The sequence below is a fragment of the Dermacentor silvarum genome, chromosome 3 (genome assembly GCF_013339745.2).
Source record: "Dermacentor silvarum isolate Dsil-2018 chromosome 3, BIME_Dsil_1.4, whole genome shotgun sequence".
Taxonomy (NCBI): domain Eukaryota; kingdom Metazoa; phylum Arthropoda; class Arachnida; order Ixodida; family Ixodidae; genus Dermacentor; species Dermacentor silvarum.
The window spans coordinates 74,928,628-74,952,154 of record NC_051156.1 but is presented as its reverse complement, the minus strand read 5'-3'; the positions used below and the strand labels follow the sequence as shown (position 1 = coordinate 74,952,154).

Here is a 23,527-nt window from a genome sequence, read left to right as displayed (position 1 = left end):
GCCCACGCCCGAACTCATTTCAGTGGTTTTTGAGCGTTAATCTTTTTCACTGGGTCATTGTCATGATCTACATGACATGCATGTCATGATATTTGCGTCATGACCCATCACTTATGTTCGTCATACACACCTGTCATAATATGCCAATTTTGGTACCTTCCAAGTTAACGAAGCGACCATGAGAGCACCAAGACGTAGGCGACTGTTTCATGACCTCCATGACACGCATGTGATGACATTCATGTCATGACATATCATTTATGTTCGTCATTTACTCTTGTCATAGTATACCAATTTTTGTACATACAAAGTTAACGAAACGATCAGGAGAGCACAAAGACGTAGGCAGCTAGATAGATAGATAGATAGATGAATAGATAGATAGATGCTGTCAAAGTAGCAAATGTTCGCCAAGAAATGCTTCGCATTTAACTGCTGCGCTAAGAGCTGCACGAGTGGCTCGTGCTGGGAACGTGCTCGTGCCCCTTCTCCCATGTTTGTCGTCGTTGGCTTTTTCCATAGCTGGCTGCGCCGCCGCTAATCATTCCAGCGTAGAATTTCTTCTATCGTCGTAATGGAGAGGCAGCGTTTACGGGGGTATGAGCCATTGCTTAAGGGCGTATGAGCCATTCATTGTCTTTCGTAAGGGACATATTTAATTTTGAAGAAATTTCATGGAAATCCATCCAGAATGAACGCGCTCGGGAAAGGGCTCGTCGTCGACGTGCCCATTCTAGCGTGAGGGCTTCCGAAGCCCAGGCGAAACGTCAGCGAAAAACCGCGGACACCGAGTTGAGTGAGCGCGATGTTGAGGCCAAACGTCAGCGTCGTCTAGCCCTCCAGGAACCCGACAACGGTAGGGCACGCCACGGCAACGCCAGCGCCAACTTCCCCGGTGCGACGGCCAGGTTTGAACGCGAGTTTCTCAACCGGAACTTCGGAGCCAGCTGCAGTGCGTGTGACCGATTGTGGTTCGAGCACAACCTGGTACTCGTCAGTGTAATTCGTTCGGAGGAACACCGAAGAAACACACGACAAGCTTCGCTTACCCCCATTTCCCTGACAGGGGAGGGGCTACTGATCTTTAATAGTATATTTTTCGAGTGAATATCAAGCACTATACCAATCCGTCTTACTCGATATTTTGTATTTTCGCACAGCCTTACTTCTAATAATACCCACTGCTACAATTTATGCAGACTGCCGTGGTGACGTCACGGCTTGAGCTTCGAGCTGCTAAGTCCGACGCCGAGGGATCAATTCCAGACCGTGGCGGCCGCATTTCGATGGGGTAAAAATGCAAAAGATACCCGGCACTAGGGGCACGTTACAGAAGCACAGGTGTTCAATATTATTCCGGAGTCCCCTACAACGGCGTGCCTCATAATCAGATTATGGGTTTGGCACGCAAAACCCCAGAATTAATTCACTCATTCCTCTCCTGTGTTTTTGTTCCTTTTGTTGCTCGTCTAAGTTCGCGCCATTTGTCCAGTCGCGCAGTATACCGCTGCGACGAATTCACGCGGCGTTGTTTCTCGCCGCAACTGTAGGGCGCGAGCTCTCCGAATATAATGCTGATTGCAGGAGCGCGCACGGCGGATGCGTCACGAAGCGAACACGTGGCGCGTGCCGCAGCCGCGGCGGAAACACGCGGCCTTCCTGCCTCCGCACGACCCAGGTCTGATGGGAGAGCGTTTCGTCGTTGTTTCCTGCCCCGGGGCCAGGAGCGGGGGAGGGAGGGGGGCTGTGCTCTGTTCCCTCTCCGTTCGGTCTGCTTTCGCGCCGACAGGTGCGTCCACAGGGTCTTGCATGCACACGAGGCCGGCCTCGAATTGGTATTTCTTTTTTTTTTTTTGGCCGTATTCGACTGACAGTGCCACAGCTGTTTATGGTTGTGAAGCGGATCGCGGAGAAGGCTCCGGAGCCCCGCTTTGGGCCACGCCGGTTCCCCGTTATCGTGGCTTAATGGTGCCCCTATTTCAAAGTGAGCGCGTCCCGCGCGTCACAGCCATTAGGTCAGCTGATTGTGCATCGTCTTGTGACCGCGAAGTGCGACCGTGCGCCAGGATGGCTGCGTCTCTGTGTGATCGTGTTTCAATCGACGATTCCCTGGACGTCTCGTCTTCACTGTGCCTGCGATAAACACAAACGAAAAATAGGAGCTGCACGGCGCTTTTTTTTTTTCGGGTGTGCGACGAAAGCTCGAGTGCGTTTATGTGGGCCAGCACCTCGGACAAAACGACTGACCATATCGCGGTGCCCTGTTCACCGCTATCTCGCACGCCGCCTGCAACGTTTCGGCAACCGCCAGAGCCCCGCAGCCGCAAAGCCTTCGCATTGCTAAAGATTCAGCGACGCTCTCATCCCTCTACCGGAAATACCTCGTGTGCAGTCGTTCCGCGAAGCTGTGCTATTGTTCGTTCCGCGTCGCAGCGCATGATTGCTCTTGTTTCACATCGGAGCTCATGGTTCTTTAGGCCGACAGCGTGCGTTGTGTGATTTGGTGCCTGCGTGTTTCTACCTGTGCGCACCAGTGTGGGATAACAACAACGCGACACTGTGCTGAACCTCGTAAGATTGTCACTTCAGTGTCGCTGACCTTCACGACGCTTTATCTGCATACTTGAAAGCCGCTGCAATCTGACTATATGCACTGACGTCACTGAATTGATGGCGTTCCAGCCGTGCTGCGCGGAAGCGCCGGATACTAGGCATTCCTTCAGACACATCATGGAGCGCGTAAGAAAGTTTTCCATATTCAAAATGGTGTTTTGATGAGCGTTTGGAACGGATGCTCACGATCATAGTGCTGCACCGAACTATAGCGTCGGTGAAGTGAGGACAAAGCTAGTTTTAAATAGATCAACTCTAAAATAATCAACCATCTTTATTGAAAAAGGCATTTCAGAAAATGCCGTAGCCAGTATCTTAACGTTGTGGAAGCGCAGTCAGATGAAAAGTGAAGATGCATAAAACTAGACTGCGATAAATGACGTAAGAACACAAATATGTGAACTATTCACACTTCTGGATATCCTTTCTGAAGGCGCGTGAAAAGCAGAGGCTCCATTTAATCCTTAAAAGCACCCGATTTTATGCAAAGTAAAAAAAAAAAACAAGTCGAAACGATGGGAAGCAGTGTACTAGGAACAAAAATCCCGAGGAGCGTATACCTACACCAGAGAAAATTCATGGACTGGCTTCAAAGACACAATTTTTTTCATACAACGAGAAATGACAGCCTGGGCAAACTCTCACCAGATTTCTTGATGAAAATTCTGACTGCTCAACTATCTCCCTAGACTTGAACGTCCGTGTGGTTTTTCATGCCATGTCATTAAAGCAACGGTCCGTCCGCCTTATATGCGAGGTGTCTGATTTTATTAACATAATTTTAAGTAATCACCCCCAACAATGTAACAGAATTTCGCTTCTTGAGCTACATGTTTCTCAGAGTCGGACGTTATTTGCGCAGAAAGATAGAATAATTACTTGCATGAATAACATTTCTTGAATAACTTTCGAAATAATCACTTTACGCCACATATCGCAATTTACGGATTGAAGCCGGTTATTCATAAACTCATATCTACTTGGAACAATTCTGAGGATGAGCCCAGTTTCGAGGTATGCGTTCCCAAAGTGTGCGATGCATTGGTGTTCCGGTAACTTTTGAGTTTGAATGCAGACGTAGGCGTTTTGCTAAAAGAGTAAGTGGAACAACAGTGCATTTTGGCAGCAAGTTTGGCACCGCTTATCTCGAAACTGGTGCTAGTTATTCGTTCGTAGTGCATGCGCCTTATGAAATCTCCGAGTTGAACTCGTGCATTGCAATATGTGCACTTAAGTAATTCGTTGAAAAGTGAATTTTGGTAATTAGACAATTATGCTCATTTATTTTCATTGTATGTAATGTATACCTATTTGAGAATTCTAACTCAATAAGTAGATTTTTGCGAACTGCCCCAGGCAATTTTTGAAAATCGTGTTATCGTTTAAATAAAACACCATGTATAATGTGTTACAACTCACCAGAAACTCAGCAGAATCCGATGTACTATCAGCGTCAAATGAAAGCCGAACAGCGGAGCGCGTGCCACAAGCATTAGAAAAAGCATAGTGCGCGCCGTCCACTCCGCACATCCGGTTTGGTAGCACAGCGCCACCCCACTGAAGTGCGATTTTTTTTGCCTGTGTTCCCACTCGGATCTTTGAAAGGAAGAAAAAAAAGAAAACAGAAGCGAAAATTCTGCAACATTCAGAAGCGCAGGTTCCGCTTCTGTTTTCTTTTTTTTTCTTCCTTTCAAAAATCCGAGTGGGAACACAGGCAAAAAAAAAAAAAAAAACCGCACTTCAGTGGGGTGGCGCAATTCTTGTAATCCCAAAAAGTTGGGATTACAAGAAGAAGAGGTGCTCCTTAGATGGAATACGTACCGAGAAAAGAAAAGGGTTGCGAGTGAGCTCGTGCAAGAGAAAATTAAATGCGCAAGTGAACGTTGGGTGCATAACATTCACAAAAGAGATAAAGGCGCCCCAAAAAGATTCTGGAACCATATAAAAGCACTCGGAGCTCCAACTAGAAACTCGCAAACGGCTATAAGGGATGAAGACGGTAACATCTATGAAGGCGATGATGCGCTGCGGTACATCACAGACGTTATCAGGCATAACTTCGGTACGAGAAAAAGCGTAGTTCAGACAACAGATCCAGCAACAACAGAGAGGCCTGAGAGATCAAAATTCAGCATAGAAAGCTTTTATTGGAAAAAGGCAGCAGAAAATGTCCCTAACAACACGGCAGCAGGACCCGATGAAATCCCAATACAGCTAATCAAAAACCTCGGTCCAAAAAGCAAGGCACTGCTGACTAATGCCATAGAGCAAGTGATTAGAACAAAGAATATTCCCGCTGGATGGCGTGAAAGCAAGATGAATCTTATCTACAAAGGCAAAGGAGATAAGGATAAGACGAGCTCGTACAGGCCAGTTACAGTAACGTCGGTGATATATAGAATGGCAATGCAAGCCATAAAATTAGAACTGTCGAAGTGGGTGGAAGAAAACGGTTGTATTGGGGGAACTACAGAATGGGTTCAGGCCAGGCAGACGCTTAGAAGACAATATGTTTGTACTAACTCAGTGCATAGAGATTTCAGTGGCTCAGAAAAGACCTTTATGGATAGCATTTCTAGATATTAAAGGAGCTTATGACAACGTAGACCGGGAATTGTTGTGGGATATTCTTCAATACGAAGGCATAGATGACGATTTCGTGGAGCTGCTGAGGGAGATATATCGAGACAACCAAGTACAAGTGGCATGGGAAGGCCGAAAAGGAAATGAAATGGTGGGAATTCACCAAGGATTGAAGCAAGGATGCCCTCTGTCACCATTGTTGTTCACGCTTTACGTCAAGGGCATAGAAAGACGACTGGAAAACAGCGAATTAGGTTTTGATTTATCCTACATGCGTAATGGACAAATGGTGCAACAGAAGATCCCTGGACTGATGTACGCAGACGACATTGTGCTACTAGCGGACAATAAAAAAGATTTACAGATACTTGCGAATATCTGTGGGAACGCAGCGACAAATCTAGGCCTTAAGTTTAGCACAGAGAAATCAGGGATTATGATCTTTAATGAACACACGAGTAACTTCGTGGCGTCAATTCAACAGCAAGTAATACCCATAGTGAAGCAATATAAGTACCTCGGCGTACACATAAACGAAGGAAAGAATTACTCAAGCAACCACCAAGATAATCTGAAAATAAAGGGGAAGCGGAATGCAGCATTAATGAAACACAGAGCACTGTGGGGCCACAATAAGTATGAGGTGGTGCGTGGAATCTGGAAAGGAGTAATGGTGCCAGCGCTAACATTCGCAAATGCCATTATATGCTTAAAATCGATATATTGGCGGGTTTGGAAGTTAACCAAAGATCAGTAGGCCGGTTGGCTTTGGGAGCACACGGTAATACGACAAATGAGGCAGTGCATGGAGACATGGGTGGGCCTCTTTTGAAGTCAGAGAAGCACAAAGCAAAATTAGTTTTGAAGAAAGGCTCAGGAACATGGATGAAATAAATGGGCGGCTAAAGTGCACAAGTATCTCTACATGAAAAGCGTGGACACAGAATGGAGGAAGAGGTCAAGGAAGTTGGCAACCAAGTACAGGATAATCGAAACTGTAAATAGACAACCAGGGGTCATCAGAAAGAAAGTGAGAGAAATAGAGACCGTGAATTGGATGCAAAGAATGGAAACGAAAAGGACAATGGAGATTTACAAGAATGAGAAGAAAGAAATTAGAAGGGAAAATCTGTACGATAACACAAAGGGCAGTGCCTTGCTATTTGAGGCTCGAGCCGGTTGCCTAAGGACGAAAACATATCGGAACAAATATTCGGAATTAGATGAGACATGTGTATGCTGCAGTAAAGATCCAGAGACCACTCAGCACATCCTAATGGAATGCGACGGGATCCACCCAGCGAGAACCGTAGGTAACGTGCAACTCCCAGAAGCGCTTGGGTTTAAAGTGGAAGGAAACATAAACAGATCAGCCGTAGAGATCAGCAAGAGACGATTAGAGTACTGGTGGAAAAAAAGTAGGGAAAAGATGGATGCGACCTGATCTCTTAAAATCATAGGCAGCGGTACAAGGTAAATTTTTGAAAAAGAAAAATAATGATAGGTATACAAAAATGCAAGATAAAGAACATGTATAGTATACCTGATTAAATCAAGCAGGCTAGGTGACTATTTGTCGCCGCCCCGTTTCAAAGGGGATGCCAATAGATCATCATCATCATCATCATCATCAAGATGTGTGGGCCTGTCTGCGCTGATTAGTGGACGGCGCGCACTATGCTGTTTCTAATGCTTGTGGCACGCGCTCCGCTGTTCGGCTTTCATTTGACGTTGATAGTACACCATTGGGAATGGATTCAGTTAAGCACGTGTGAAACTTCGTGGAATACAGTCACCGCTTTTCGTCCTTGGCTATGAGCGACGTAATATATTTATACACGCTATATAATATTAAAATGATATATTGCAGCAGCATTTCTGGCGTTGTCAGATAAATTGTGAACGTGCGGAGCTGTACCTGTTCTTTTTTTCTTTATGTTTAGCTTTCTTTTTGCAAAACGCTGATGTGAGAACAGGAAACTAGGGTGGAACAGTAAGTAGCACACACAGATTATGCGCCTGATGTGGCTTCCAAGCTCGCTGACATAAGGCGCTTGCATAGTTTTTCCTAAAGCGGCTTTTAGGCATCTTAAGATATTTGAAGCCTGACTAGCTTTGCACATCTGCATTGCTGTGCCTTCTCTCGCGATGAACCGGTATAATCGACAAGCGTTTTTTCCCCCTATATCTTCTGCACCGACATTGCTTTGTGCCGTCTGATATTTTCAGTCGCTGTTTTGAAAAAAAGGGATGATCCTTTGCGAAATATGTCAGTCTGGCCAATACGGTACATTTTTCTGAGGAAAATTATTCAAATCGAGCATACTACGCTGTTCTATTCTTAACAGCGCTGGAATAATAGATGGTGCACCAACTGATGGAATAGATGTTGGTGCACCAACATGATGAGAAGCTGGGTCCGTAACGTCACGTGAAAGCTTTAAATAAGATGGATTGGACTGAAGCGCTCGTAGTCACCATGTTGGTGCCCCAAAACGGCGATAAGGTGGTTGCGTGATGTCACGTGAAAGCTATCAATACTGCATGAGCGCCTTAGTACTGTCATCCAGCTGAAACGCATTCATTTCACCCGCGGTAACCAGTGTGTTGGAGGCAACAGCATTCGACAGAGTTGAAGCAACGCTTTCAGTTAGGCATCACGCGTTGCTGTGAGAGGAGATGCTTTTAGGAGACAGACCTGGACCACAATTGAATGAAATTTAAGGCGTGTTCTGGTCTGGGTTGGTTGGTACATCATTAGGACGGGAACAAACGGCGCTAGGACGCGACGAAGTGAGTAGACAGACAAGGCGCTGAACTAACAACCACTGGTTTATTGCTGGGAAAGCAATATATACAAAGCACAGCTTCAGCGCAGAAGGCCCGAAAAACGTGGTTTCTGCGCCGGAAAGAGAATTAAATCATCACACCACGCGCGTTGTCATAGCAGGTTATCATGTTTTTAGCAAGTAGTTATTCTCGCAGCTATAGCTGCGAGATTTCGCAGTTGAATGAAATTTCTTCCGAATGAACTTTCTTACACTCGAGAAATAAAATAAACTTCAGTGATTCTGAAAGTCAAAATTATGACTAAGAGCCTGAAATTGTTTTCACGAATTCTAAAAGAAGTGGTGAGTAAAAAAAAAAAACCCACACTGTATTTAGAAATCCCTACGTCTTCACGAAACATATAAAGCAGTCTTATGAGCTAGATTTATTAGAGCATGAAAAGCGCACAAATTAAATCTAGACCCTTTTCCCCGCACTCCTGTGGGCGCCGTCATGTTCGAACAAGAGGCGACGCATTCTTCGCTTGTCTGAGCCAGCTTTCGCTGTCTCTGTTTATAACGGCAGTGCACGATGCCGTGACGGTGCAGGAAGGCACTATTTTAGGCGAGGCATTTATCGTCGACGATGACAGTGTGAGTAACACAAAACGTTGGCCACTGCTTCAGAAGATATGTAAATTTCGTATTTATACATTTCCGAGCTGATTACGCCTGGTGCATATTCTACGAACATTGCAGTACGGGGCGAGTACTAAAAGGCAAGGCTATAAATTATTTTGAAATACACAATGAGTAACACGAGAACAAGGTGAGAGCAGGAGTCAACGTTTCGACAAGTGGACTTGTCTTCTTCAAGGCCTTGTGGAAACGACAAGTCCACTTGTCGAAACGTTGACTCCTAGCTGCTCTCACCGTGCTCTCGCGTTACTAATCGTCTTGAATTTCCATCTCCGCATTCCCCATGGTTTCTTTCAATACACAGTGAAACGCACTTTCCACCGCTGCAGTCAATCACAATTACCGTAATTCGCCCATCTCGTTTTTTTTTGTATATTGCGAATGGCTTGGAAAGAAAAGGTTGTCATGGGTTGGTCCAGTAACGTTCTTTTGGTGTGACGTCGATAAATTATTTAGTTTCTACATAATCACTCGTAAACGGGCCAATTGCGTTAGGCTTGTTAATACCGCGCTCCGAGCTTAAAACATACATGCTTGGAAGTTCTGCAGTAGCTTAGAACAAAAATGTAACGCTAATTTTGGCTTCGAGATAAAACATCCAACTCTTACATTCTTAAGTAATATATGCAAACCACTCATTGGTCGGTATACTCTATAACAAGTGCACCCACATCCATTAAGTGACTCTGAGTGTCGGTGAGTTTCAGTAAATGGGGCAGGAGGTTAGTGGAGATCAGAAAAATACTTAACAGCGCGAGCAAGCGTCAGCTGAACTTGGGGCGCTAGCTGACCATCGTGTATTTCCGGAAACCTTGCCTTTCATCAGAAATAATAACACACTCATTTTGTTGCAACAGACAGACAGACAGACAGCCAGAGAGACAGACAGACAAGAAACTGTATTTTGTCCCAAGGGACTACTCTGTCGTAGTCGCGGGCCGCACCTGCACCGGGGGCGGAAGACCGTGATCTTCAGCCCTTTCGCAGGCCCTTTGGACAGCCCGAAGCTGGACTTGAAGGTCGTCGCTCTTGACGGCTTCTTTCCAGTCTTCTTGCCTGTTGAAAGGCGAGTGGTGCAATGCAGAACATTGCCACAGCATGTGGTTCAAGGTGGACCGTTCGTCGCCGCAGTCGGGGCAGCGGGGATCCACACCCGGATCGTAATGGCTCAGCCTGGATCGAGACGGAAATGAGCCCGTCTGCAGCATTCTCAGCACCGAGGTCTGGGGTCTGCCGAGCTTCGGGTGAGGAGCCGGGAACTGCCTGCGTCCCAGCTGGTAGTGAGTAGTGATGTCGTGAAAAGTAAGCAGCGGGTCCGTGGTCCGGTCGATCTCCTGCGAAGCCGGGCCGCTCAGACCGGCGCGGTTGACGAGACCTCGCGCCTGGTCGTTGGCCAGAGGGTTGATCGAGCCGGGAGAGACGTTCCGGCCCATGTGAGCCGAGAACCAAGTGATGACGTGAGTGACCGTGCCTGGCTTGCGGGTCATACGCACCGCCGCAGCCTCGGCCGAGACCGAGCCGGCGAGAAAGGCCATCGCCGCCGACCTGGAGTCCGTGTAGATCTGGGTGCGCCCGGGATCGCACAGAGCCAGCATCACTGCGACTTGCTCTGCGACGGACGCCGTTGAGTTTTGGATAGACGCTGCATTCAGGCTTTTGCTCTGTGGGTCCACCACCGTGGCCGCGTACGAGTTTGATCCGGGATACTGCGCCGCGTCGACAAAGGACACGAGTTCTGGGTTCTGCAGGGCAGTCTTGATAAGTGCTCGGGCCCTGGCTGCGCGCCGGGCCTCGTTGTGTTGGGGGTGAACATTCCTCGGTAATGGGGAGAGCAACGAAACCTTGGTTTGAGTTGGATAATGGCTCGACATCTTTTTTCTGGGATTGCGGCGACAAGAAATAAGGCGGGAAAATACATGGAACCGACTGTAGGCTACAGTAAGGCAGAGTTAGCAGAACGCCGTTAACGAGGGTACATATTTTTTGAATGCTTCTCTTTTGTAAACACAAAATACTGTGAATAGATCAGCTTTTAGTACAAAGACCCATGTGAGAATGCCACAGATATCAATCAAAGAATTAGTAAGCAGCTTTACTGAAGTTGTTCGCGTACAGTAGACTTAGCGGATTAAAAAAAATGTTCTCAATCTTCACATGAATTATGAGAGACGTGGTAGTGCTGGGACTCGGGTTTCATTTTGACCATATGGTGCACGTTAACGGGCGCCTAAATTTAAGTACCGGAGCGTTTTGTCATTCGACCCCCATCAGAACATAGCCTCTGCCACCGGGATTCAAACCGCCACTTAGGTGACGCAGCGGGTACTGAGGCAAAGAAATGGCTAGGCCTGGCGTGAGCGCCAAAGTGCGAGAATTAACCGATGAAAAGTGTATATATATTTACAGCAGAAGAGCAAGCTTCAGCTCTGGCTCAACAACGATGCCTCGTATTCAAATACATGTAAAATGCAGAATTTAGGTTCGGGGATGACCACTTGACCGACTTTAATGAAATTATTGGAATTTGAGAGAGAGAGCTAAATTATAGTGACTGTTGCAATCAGAATTTTGATTTAAGGCCTGAAATTGTTTAAAGGAATTTTCAGAATTTGGTTAACTTGGAAAAAAAAATATAAGCACGTTGTTTACAAGTGTGTTGCTCTGCACCATGAACCAGATATCGTATTTCTGTAAATCGCATGCGTTAGAGCATCCGAAGCGGATAAGTTTCATATATCAATTTATATCTTACGTGAACTCTTTGAGTATTTACAACGTTTTTGCAAAAGTCCTGCTCACATATGAATGGTCTACTTGAGAGCCATGTATATTAAGTGAATTTTCTCCGCTTCAGATGTGCACCTGGATGCAATTTGCAGAATTGCGATATTGGTTTTCATAGCTGAGTCGCACAATTGTAAACTTGACAAACCTCATCAACTTTGCTGCAGTGGTTGCCGAGGAAAACATTTATCCATTCCCATGATAGGAGCTCCCGAGCTAATGCTTCCTTTTAGACTATTGTTACAATGTTTACAAGGTTTTTTTTGCAAAAGTCCTACTGATAAATTGGCGGTATATTTCACAGCAGTGTATTATTGATTATTTGATTATGATTATATCAAGTTCGTCCGTTGTAGATGTATTACCCCCTCACACTAACCGACCCACCCCCACACACCCATTCCCCTCTCCCCTTTGCCCCCCTCTCACACAGACGCACGCACACGCATGTTGCGTTGGTTATAACACTGCTGGTACTATGTTTACCTTTAGCGCGGAAGCAATTGGGCTTTGCGGTAATTTCATTGAGCTAATCTTAGTGAAATATTTTGTTTCGTTTCTGTGTTTACGCAGGAAGCGCAAGTCACCACAAGTGATGTTCACGATGACGATGATGATGAAGATCTCGAGGATTGCGACCTCAGTTGTTTCTTGGAATCGACTTTATTCAATTTCGATGACCCCGGTGAGAAGGCATCGCTACCAGCTTTACTGCCTTCGTCACTGGATGTGCCACCTGTCATGTCTTCACCGTTGTCATACGAGTCCCTGTTGCCATATGCCAAAGAACCACTTCACCTCACGCCAGCAAAATCCCCGGCAAGTACTTTTTGTAACCGTGCACTGGCTTCCGTGTAATATCGAGTTCCGCAACGTAACAATATATCTAAATAGTGAGTGAATGGCTACTAAGAGGCCAATCATTTGAGGTAATGCCACTATTTTTATACAGCACTACATGCATTATTAAGCGTGGGCAATAGCTTAAAATTGAAAACAAAAATAACGCAGATCTCATGCGCCATAGGATTCGATATCAGCGAAGTTTTCGGTGTTTGCGAAACCCAATGTTCTTGTTTAATGACCGTTTGCAATTCGAGAGCGCACGACCAAGGTGAACACATTTTCTACAAGAAATGCGTAACTCACCATAAAGTTGTGGCGCGGGAACATGCGGATCACTCGCACAATGGTGATGGAAGGACGACTACGGTATGACGACAATCAGATGAGGATACTGCAGTGATGACGATAGAGCAAGAACAACGGCATGGCGATGGCTTTCCGACAACCGCATAATGTAAATAGAACGATTACGACTGTACGATGACGTGACGACGACGGTATGCTCATGATGGAACGAACACGACCGCATTACGACGACGTTATATAACCGCGAAATCGTGATTTCGACATGAGGACGCTGCAATGACTAGGATGGACTAAAGAAGAATGGGTGACGACGCTGAATAGACGACGGCAATATGGTGACAGCAGCATGACGAGATTGGGATGACGATTGTGAAATATTGCTGACAGTATGAAGACAATATTGGGACGGAAATAGGATGAGGACGATTGTATGATGGCGATGGCGGGTTGACGAAATCATGTGGGCAATCGTATCACGAAGCTGCAATGGCCGACGATAGAAAGACCACGACAGCCTCACGACGACCCATGACCAATGCATGACGACTACGCTACCATGGCGACGAAATGAAGGCGATGAAATGATGGTGAACCATTATGATGGAGGTGTGACGACGACGGAATGACATCGCAGTAATGACGACAAAATTTGTTTATTTCTTTAGTAACAGTATTTGCAGCGCTATTAAAGCGCTGCTGCTATCGAATGTTGATGGCTGCATGATGATGACTGCCTCACAACGAAGGAATGATCACAACGGCATGAAGGTGAAGAAGCCGCGACGACGGACTGACCACGACGACGAGTGGGAGTTGGAGCTCACGTTTGCGTTTACGTACATCACCTGACGCACCGTGCCACCTCGGTTCGCACTATATCCGGTGCCGAGTTCCGCTATGCCCGGTAACAGCCAATCGCGCTAGACAGGACGTTCGTATACATGTGCACATTTAATATATATCCGCCGAAGTACGAACCGATCTTACAGCAGACAGGAGCCACGCCAGACCCGGGATGGTAGGGAAATAAAGCTTCGCTTTTAAAGGACGCTCAGCAGCGTCCCCAAACGGTGGGGTACTTTCTCGCGCTGTAGGCGGCCCAACTTCAGCTGCCCGCGCCACGGTGGGCACCGGTGAGAAGACGAAGAAATGCCAAGCCAGTTCCTTCGCGAGCGATTCGGCTCGAGGGTGTTTGAATTGGCAGGACGTCTGCTGCCGACGCTTGGGGTCACGCAACGACATTGGCCGCCCTGGGGCGGTGCTCTGCTGGGCAACCAGGGTTTAAAGCTACTGCACAGAGAGAAGCGGTGCCAGGACCATTGCCACGAGAGAAGCCATGGCTCAAACACCATTGACCTGTGATGCAAAGTCAGATACGGAGGTACGCCTTCTTACTATGGTTTCATCGCACACAGCAGCCTTCAATTGAATAATTATTCGATGCTCACTTGTGGCCACTTCCGCATGGATAAGAGGACTAATGTCTCTATGTGGAGAATAACATTGAGATGATTTGTTCGCGTTGTTGCTAACGTTACCAACGGCGGAGTTGCGGAGTTGATTCGGTTGCGGAGCTGACTTCGTAGGGGGACGAAATGGAAAAGCTCCGCTACATTTCCTTTTCTGTGGGGCTTACAGAAACGGTGAATGAGCCTTAAAACCGCTCAGTAGCGTAAGCAGGCGATAGTGTCTGTTAGGGCGTAAAAATTATTTTCACAGGGTGGTGCAAATTAACTTGCAGACTACCTAGTCATTTCCTGTCTCTTTCTCCACACGCACACACACACGCATGTGGACTTTCACATGTTTAAAGCTCTAGATAACGCACTATAGTTTTTTGTTCTTGCAACAAATCTATAACTTCGTGCACGTGCTACCGGGATATTACGCTCCCCGGAAGTGACCTCAGTGGCGGGATATATTAATGAACAGATACGTCTGCTGACGTGTCTTTTCATTCTATCGACAACGTTCCGGCACTTCTGTCCTTTCCCCTTGTTACTCACAGGCGAAAATTAAAACATCCGGTATAGTTTATTGGAAACTTGGAGGTTAACAAAGAAGCTCGAGAACAAGTTAAGGACCGCACAAAGAGCAATGGAACGAAAAATCTTAGGAGTAACGTTAAGAGACAGGAAGAGAGCGGTGTGGATCAGAGAACAAACAGGGGTAGACGATATTCTAGTTGACATTAAGCGGAAGAAATGGAGCTGGGCAGGCCATGTAATGCGTAGGATGGATAACCGGTGGACCATTAGGGTTACAGAATGGATACCAAGAGAAGGGAAGCGCAGTCGAGGACGGCAGAAAGTCAGGTGGGATGATGAGGTTAGGAAATTCGCAGGCGCAAGTTGGAATACGCAAGCGCAAGACAGGGGTAATTGGAGATCACAGGGAGAGGCCTTCGTCCTGCAGTGGACATAAATATAGGCTGATGATGATGATGATGATGATGATGATGATAGTTTATTTCGAGCAGATGCAATAAATGGATGGTTGAAACAGTTCTTCAACACGGGAACCTGATAATTTAGCTTCCATATTGCGGTTGCGTTTAGACCGTTGCTCCCTCAAACTTTTTGTTTTCTATATTAGCAATCTTTTTGTTTGTTTTCGGTAATACTAGCGGGACTAGTCTGGCCGATCATTCAGAAAATATTCCCGTGCATTTTAAACATTATTTTCAGGTACGCGTCTAGTTACAGCCACTTTATATTCGGCCACCCGAGCATCCAATGGAATGTATGTATAGATACATACTGATAATCGTGAAAGACCAAGGATGCAGCGCTGCTTTTTCGGTTTAGACTGATTGCACCAGCCGTGCGTTACATATGCGCGCCTGCCCTATGTAACACTTTATTTTATGGTGCCCTCACGTCTAGCTATTCTTCGCGGAGTTTTATGGCTCGAAGTGCTCGACAGCCTTGTGTGGCATTTTCGAGGGTAGGTGTATCTATCTATCTATCTATCTATCTATCTATCTATCTATCTATCTATCTATCTATCTATCTATCTATCTATCTATCTATCTATCTATCTATCTATCTATCTATCTATCTATCTATCTATCTATCTATCTATCTAGCTATCTATCTATCTGTCTATCTGTCTATCTGTCTGTCTGTCTGTCTGTCTGTCTGTCTGTCTGTCTGTCTGTCTGCGTGCGTGCGTGCGTGCGTGCGTGCGTGCGTGCGTGCGTGCGGTGTGTGTGTGTTGTGTGTGTGTGTGTGTGTGTGTGTGTGTGTGTGTGTGTGTGTGTGTGTGTGTGTGTGTGTGTGTGTCTGTGTGTGTGTGTGAACTGTGATCTGTCTCTGTTGCGTGCTTTGTAACCTAGTTATCATTTTGTTATGACAGCGTGTCGAACTATAACATTAATGAAAACCACAGCATCGATAGCGGCGGCGTTGACTGTGGCTGCAGTTTGGTGGTGCCGAATTCCACCTTTCTTTGGCTCACTGAAAGTTCATCTCAACACCACCTTTTAGCCGCGTGCATTTATTCAATATCCTTAACCATATCTAGCCCGTTTTCACGACGAGACGATATGCTACTCTGGATGCCGTCTAATTCTACCATAGTCTCAGCTCTATTTTGCCCTCAGGACTACTACGACCTCTCTGATTGGCTGAAAACGCCAATGTGGCGGAATTTAACAATGTTCTGATTAGAACCCATGGATCAAGGCTGGCAAATCAGACCAGGAAGAAAAAAAGCCAGGTACTAATGCAATATATGAACGAAAAAGTGTTGGCTTTTGTGCCACGCACTCGCTATTCTTTAGAAACAAGGCTCTGCGCACGGTACTTACAGTGAGGCACACCACTCCAAATCATTCGCCTGGCTGCATTCATTCACATGCTATAAACAGTTGTGATCCCGGCAATAGCTGCTGTTTGACAGGCTACCATAAGTTTTTAGCCGACTCATCTCCTCAGCCAAAGAACTTGAAGTGAGGAAACGTGTGGATAAAATGCCGTTCTGACGCGCTATATACGAGTGTTACACTGGTTGCATCGAGCGCCATGTTTTGTCACGTTCAGTGTGAGGGTTTTATAGAATACTTCACGCAGTTTCCGGGGGGCTATGTATGTATGTATGTATGTATGTATGTATGTATGTATGTATGTATGTATGTATGTATGTATGTATGTATGTATGTATGTATGTATGTATGTATGTATGTATGTAGTATGTATGTATGTGTGTGTGTGTGTGTGTGTGTGTGTGTGTGTGTGTGTGTGTGTGTGTGTGTGTGTGTGTGTGTGTGTGTGTGTGTGTGTGTGTGTGTGTGTGTGTGTGTGGTGTGTGTGGTGTGTGTGTGTGTGCGTGTGTGTGTGTGTGTGTGTGTGTGTGTGTGTGTGTGTATGTATGTATGTATGTATGTATGTATGTATGTATGTATGTATGTATGTATGTATGCACGCACGTACGTACGTACGTAGGCGTATTCCCGCCTACATGGGTCACAGAGTAATCCGTGGTGGAATAGTTTGCGTATTGGGATGCTGTCCTGAGGTAACAAGGTCCGTTAACCAACCATCGGACCAAACTTTGGCCACTGAGTATGTGTCAATGTGTACACATGGGCCGCTCTTCAATGAAGCTCTTTCACACTGACATGGGTCACTGTAGATGCGAGGCTGGGTGGGCACCACTGTTCGAAGAAACGCTTTGACGCTGACTTGGAGCACTGGGTTTGTGCCACTCGGTCCATGCTGACCTTCAATAAACCTCTTTGGTACCAACTTGGGTCAGTGGGTACGTGCCAGTAGGTGTGTGCTGCCCTTCAAAGAACGTATTTCAAGCCAGCTCGGGTAACTAGGTACTTGCCACTGGGAATGTGCCACTCTCAGATGACGAAAAAAGATCAATAAAAATCTACCGATGCCGAACAGAATCGAGCCTACGTCACAAGGGTTCCTCAATAATAACAACCTGACGCTATAGCAGGCTGCGCCACAAATGCACTGGGTATTTGCCGCTTTCGATCGGCGCCTTTCACGCCAAAGCTTTAGCGAGCTGCGCCATGAATGCACTGGGTATATGCCGCTCTTCAGGAAACCTCTTGCCAACTTGGGTCACTGTGCATGTGGCACTGAGTGGGCGGTAAACGAGGGAACAATTCGCGCCATACCATGCTTTTCGTCCCCGATACTACGCGCGGGCTTCTCGGCAGTGCCACTGTATGGAGCAGCGGGTCCAGAAAGAAGCGCCAGAGAAGAGCCCGGTGTCAGCGTGACGCGTTTCTCGGCGTTCGCACGCACCGGCGCGCCATGCATCTAGGATTCCACGCTCAGGCTTCGCGGTGGCGGCGCTAGATGGCGCCGATCGTTCTTACGGAAGCGCCAAAGAGGAATCCCGCCGCAGTACACGCCTCATACATAGCTCGTGTCGACGGTTGCAATGAGTTGTGTCCTTATATTCATTGAACGCTAAGCGAATTACCGTAGACAGCGTGAGATGTGTTCCGCCGCTTTTATTGCGATAGCAATTATATGCATGCTCAAACCGGATTTCTACCGTCGGCATCGCTGTCGCCGTCGCCGTGAGGTTCTGTATGACGTCAAACGGCGATGAAATCGCGCCGTATGCTGTATGTGCGAGTGAAAGCGCGCGTACGCGTGCTTTCACGGGGAGCAAACGCACGGCGGAAAGCAAACGCGCGTTCTGCGCCGTGCTCCCTGAAGGGCTGCACAATTAAGCGTCTCTTGCCTCCTTTACCATCACCATATATATATATATATATATATATATATATATAGAGAGAGAGAGAGAGAGAGAGAGCAAACGCGACTTCTTCCGTCGCGCGAAAGGCCGTGGGGGGACGGGAGGGAGGGGAGGCGACGTTTAGCTGCGGCTAAACGTAAAACGTAAAATTTATGTAAAAACGTTGCGAGGCGAGAAGGTGGTAAAGACTTCCGACACTGCTCGACAAGTGTCCTGGTCTGATCTTGTCGAAAACCTCCGAGCCGCCCCCAGAGGCACCAGCAAGTCATGAACGCCGCGCGCGTTCGGAGCGATCGCGGGCGAAACGCCGACGGCGTCGACAACAGTTGTGCGCGTTGCTGGTGGCAAGTTTATACAGCTGATAAAACTACTATCCTTACTCCGTATAGCTCTCTACTAATTTGCTATCGCAATTGATGCTTCGCCTTTCGGGTGAAACTGCCACATTTTTTAACAGCGGGGCTGTTCTTAGTCCACCCTTAGCCGTCTGTCCGGCGTCACGCAGGTCACGTGACCACGAGAGGGAGGAGGCGACCAATGAGAGGCCGCGCTGGGCGCGAGTAGGAGAGGCGATAAGAGAAGGTGTTTCTGTGCAGCGCACCCTTTCGGATAACGCGCAGAGCGGCTGCCGATGCCGTCCGCGTTTCCCCCGCGTTCGCGTCGAACGCGCGCGGTGTCCGTGACTGCAGTCGATGATTTTGGCGGCGGCTAGGCAGGTTTCCACCCGAGGACTGGACACTCGTCGAGTAGCGTGGAAAGTCACTGCCTCTTCTCGCCTCGCAACGTTTCAACATAACTTACTGTTGTAGATCTGTGTTTACTTGCGTTTACTCAATTGAATCATGTGCAACACATGCACATGTAACACTCGGTAGCGCTCGGTGGAACCAACACAGGTTCGCTGTTCGACTATCTTCACGATGTTTTATATCACCACAGGCAGACGAAGTGACAACGAAAGCCCCAGACCGCGCTCTCGCTGATGTGCTACCGAAGAGTCCAAAAGGTGAACGGTCGCACGGCAAGTCCAAGGTGGGTGACAACTATGAAAGGCAAGGAATGTACGGGGTAGGGAGTCTTAGCTTATCCCTATATGTACTATCGGCGCAAATTCAAGTGCGAACAGCTCCAAAACTAGTACAATGCGTTGTTCCGAATTTGTAACAGTGACCTAATTCAGACTCAGAAACGCACACTTGGGACAAACCCACGTTTAGAAACGGGCTATAGAGCGATTGCATGTCGAGCTACCGTACAGTAGACCGATCCCACCGACCGATCTGCGCATGCGCCGGTTTTCCGGAAGTAGCACTACCACCATCTTGGTTGTAGTCAACTGGTCAACCCAGCACCGCAGTCCCCGCTCGTTGAGTACTGTGAACGAGCTTCCCAGACATCTCTGCGACTCCACCACCGAGAAAAATTGTCATGTATTATAAAAAATTGCATCGGCTGTTTATTCCAGCATGGCGAGGCGAACGTTGAAAAGTGCCTGCTGCTCTTTCATTTCGGTTGTTACCCGCTGATTACGCGTTGATTATTGTATTTCTTCGAGCTTTGTATGTAGTATACATGCTGATTTACGCGGTCGTTTTGCGTTACTATTTTTGCACACGTGCATCTCGTTGACTACAACGTTATGTTTGCTTAGCGACGGACATAATCGGATTTGTATACCTGTTGGAGACAGGTTTGAAATGCGGCGCCCAAACTTTCGTGCCCTAATGATGCTTACCTACATGGGTTTCGCGCACAACTTGCAGACTTTGGTAACAGCGATATCTAGAAGTTCTTAGGTAAGCTAGGTGGCGTTTTTAACAGCGGAGCTGTTTAAGCCAGCCGTTATCCCTCCGTCATGGACAAAAAATGTGGGCCGATCCTGGCGTTAGTGCAGAAAGGGTCCAAGTGCAATGGCACATACCCCTGTGAACTAGTGAAGCTGAGCCTGGCTCAAGGAGGTTAGTATTTGAATTTGAATTTTGCCTTTATTTCCATAAATGTACAATTTATGGGGTATTTAAGGGAAAAGTTGCGCACAGCAACTTGACGGGCCTTAAAACCCAGTCTGAGGGCAGCATCGGCAGGCACATGCGCTAATTCAGGACTGACAACAAAAATACATTTGCATACAATGCAATGTTGGCTTAAACTTATGCCATAAAAAATCAATATAAGAAAAACACTACAAACAGAAAATAGCAGTTTTATACATGAGCAAACAAAAACGGTGAAGAAAAAAAATTGATCATGATCAAATATCACTGAAAAACTCATACAAACGCGAAACAGGACAAGAAATGACATCAATGTTATTGCGCATGAGTGTGTTTAACAAGCGTGGTAAGCGATGATGTAACATTTGAAAAGCATAATTAGTGCGAGGACGTGGTACATGTCAGTGTTAAGGTGACCGTGTGCTGTATTCTGTTCTATTTCTAATGAACTGCGTTAAAGACGTAATGTATGACTGATCTTGTTTCACGTCTTTTCGATAGGCTAACGACAGTCTAAAGTCTAACAGAGAGTGCAGCGTGAGTAATTTAAGTTGTTTGAAGAGAGGTGCAGTATGAGAATCTGCTGGAGCATTGAAAATAGTACGGATTACCTTTTTTGCAGCAGGAACAATCGGTTTATGTTGGTAGCAGACATTGTACTCCACACCAGACAGCAAAAGTGTATGTTACTTAGAAAAAGAGCATTATATAAGAGAAGTTTGACTTTGCGTGGTAGCGGTTTTAAACTGAACAGTATTCCAGGTACTTGGGCAAGTTTACCTGCAAGGAAGTCTATGTGATCATTCCATGACATATGGGTATCAAAAAACACATGCGTTTTCGCAGACCCGACAAGCTCAATTCTTGAAGAGCCTATAGAAATGTCGGACTCCAAGTACAAGAATTTATTCTTGGCTTGAAATAAAATAGCTTTGGTTTTGTCAGTATTAATTTTTAAGCCATTATCCTGTGACCATCTATGTATTTTAGCAAGGACAGAATTTGCAGTTGAAGTTAAGCTTGTAATATTGTTCGACGAAAAGAGCACAGTAGTATCGTCTTCGTAGATGATATATTTTGGCTCACTATCCACGAGAACAAGGTCGTTAGCATAGACGTTGAAAAAAAGGGAGCCTAGTATGCTCCCTTGGGAAACTCCAACTTTTACTTATTTGATTTGGGAGCAGATGCCATTAATTTCAACAAGTTGACTCCGCTGCTTTAAATAAGATTTGACTATATCTAGAGCAATACCGCGAATACCGCAGTACTCTAGCTTCTTTAATAAAAGTTCATGATCAACAGAGTCAAACGCTTTACTGATGTCGATTAGTATACCGAGCGTGAGTTGCTTTAATTCAATGTTTCTCAATATCAATTCCTTTTGCTCTAGTAAGGCAAGCTGGGTTGACCTTCCACTTCGGCAAGCATACTGACAGTCTGTTAGCAGGCTGTGTTTTTCTAAGAAATCTGAGATACACCGAAATACTATTTTGTCAAGTCCCTTTGAAAATGTTGGAAGTATAGAGATAGGTCTGTAATTAGATATTTCAGTTTGATTACCCTTTTTAAACAGTGCTATTACTTTAGCGATCTGCAATTTTGCAGGAAATACCCCAGATACCAGACAGAGATTGTAAACGTATACCAAAACAGGTGCTATAATGTCTAAGACGTGTTTTACAGGTGTAATCTGTAGGCCGTCAACGTCACACGATGTAGTATTACGTAACTCTGAAAATAAGTGAATTAACTCAGATTCAATAGTGGGATATAAGAAAATGCTATCGGGGCATCGGACCTGAATATAGCGGTCGGCATTTCTATTTACACATATGCCAGCTGCACTGATAAAATAATTATTAAAATAATCGGGTAGTACTTTGTTCGGAATACTAATTCCGTCTCTCAAAATCTCAATACTTGCATATGAGGACGATGCACGATTTAGCATACTGTTTATCTTTTTCCAAGTTTTGCGACTATCATTTTGACAAGACATGAAATATTCATATTCATAAGAGGATTTAGCTTTCCGAAGCTCATTTGTTAGCTTATTACGGTAGCGTTTAAATATGTGCAGAACAGTTATATTACGCGACTTAACAAACGTATTGAAGAGCATGTTCTTGAACTTTATTTTGAGAAACAGGTCATCTGTGATCCATGGTTTACGAATATGCGAAGATCGTTTGCGTTTCGTTCGCAGAGGAAAGTTTTCTTGGTAACAAGTGCTGAAAATCCGCAGAAATTCCTCATTCGCTGATTCGGCACACCGTGTGACGTATACATCGCTCCAGTTCAGTAACTGGACCCGAGTGCGAAAAGATTCAAGGCGATTTGGTGTAATCAGTTGGCTGGGTGAAAGACGCTGTGTTTTATTTTTGGTGTGTCGTTTAAGACAGAAAAAAATGGGCATGTGGTCACTCAGGCTGCACCAAAGAACGCCGGCCTTTGTGATTACTGTAGAAACATTAGTTTTAAACAGATCCAGGCAAGTGGACGCGCCATGGGTTACTCGCGTTGGCACGGAGATAACACTTGAGCATCCATGCGACTGAAGCAAGATATGAAATTCTTGAAAGATATGAAAAGTACAACCTCTTTGGCCTGGCTAAATCTAGGTAACCATGGTTGGGACTACTTGAGCTTATTCATCGACAGCCAATCAATAGCTAATCGATAATCCATCAATAATCAATAAATTCCGGAAAATGCTTGGGATGACTTGGTAGGGCTTAGCTTAGCCCAAATACGTAGCCAATACTTTGCGATAGCCAATCGATAGTCAATCAGTAGCTAATCGATACTCGACAAATTATCAATACATTCCAGAAAATGGTGTTGATGACTTGGTAGTGCTTAGCCTTGCCCAAATACGTGGTACCATGCGATAGCCAATCAATAGCTCAACGATAGTCGATCAACAATCAATAAATTTTGAAAAGTGCTGGGGATGACTTGGTAGTGCTTAGCCTAACCTGAATACGTGGCCAATACCTTGCAATAGCCAATCGATAGCCAATCAATAGCTATTCGATAATCGACAAATAATCAATAACTTCTGGGAAATGCTGGGGATGCCTTGGTAGTGCTTAGCCTAGCCCAAATACGTGACCAATACCTTGCGATAGCCAATCAATAGCTAATCAATAATCGATAAATAATCAATCGATTCCGGAAAATTCTGGGGATGACTTGGTA

The 23,527-nt window shown here is 45.9% G+C and overlaps 1 protein-coding gene across 2 annotated transcripts in view; it reads left to right on the top strand.

Moving 5' to 3' along the window:
- Positions 1-1,747: 1,747 nt before the first annotated feature.
- LOC119445507 (serine/threonine-protein kinase haspin homolog) overlaps positions 1,748-23,527 on the top strand; it is a 57,218-nt gene continuing 35,438 nt past the window's right edge. Inside the window, exons 1-3 of one of the 2 annotated variants that reach the window (XM_049663346.1) lie at positions 1,748-2,739; positions 12,021-12,270; positions 19,273-19,361. In XM_049663346.1, the coding sequence (XP_049519303.1) occupies positions 2,671-2,739; positions 12,021-12,270; positions 19,273-19,361 (408 nt within the window). In that variant the 5' untranslated portion in view covers positions 1,748-2,670. Of the gene's footprint in view, positions 2,740-12,020; positions 12,271-13,771; positions 13,981-19,268; positions 19,362-23,527 lie in introns of those variants that run through there. The other variant, XM_049663347.1, reaches the window with a different exon arrangement.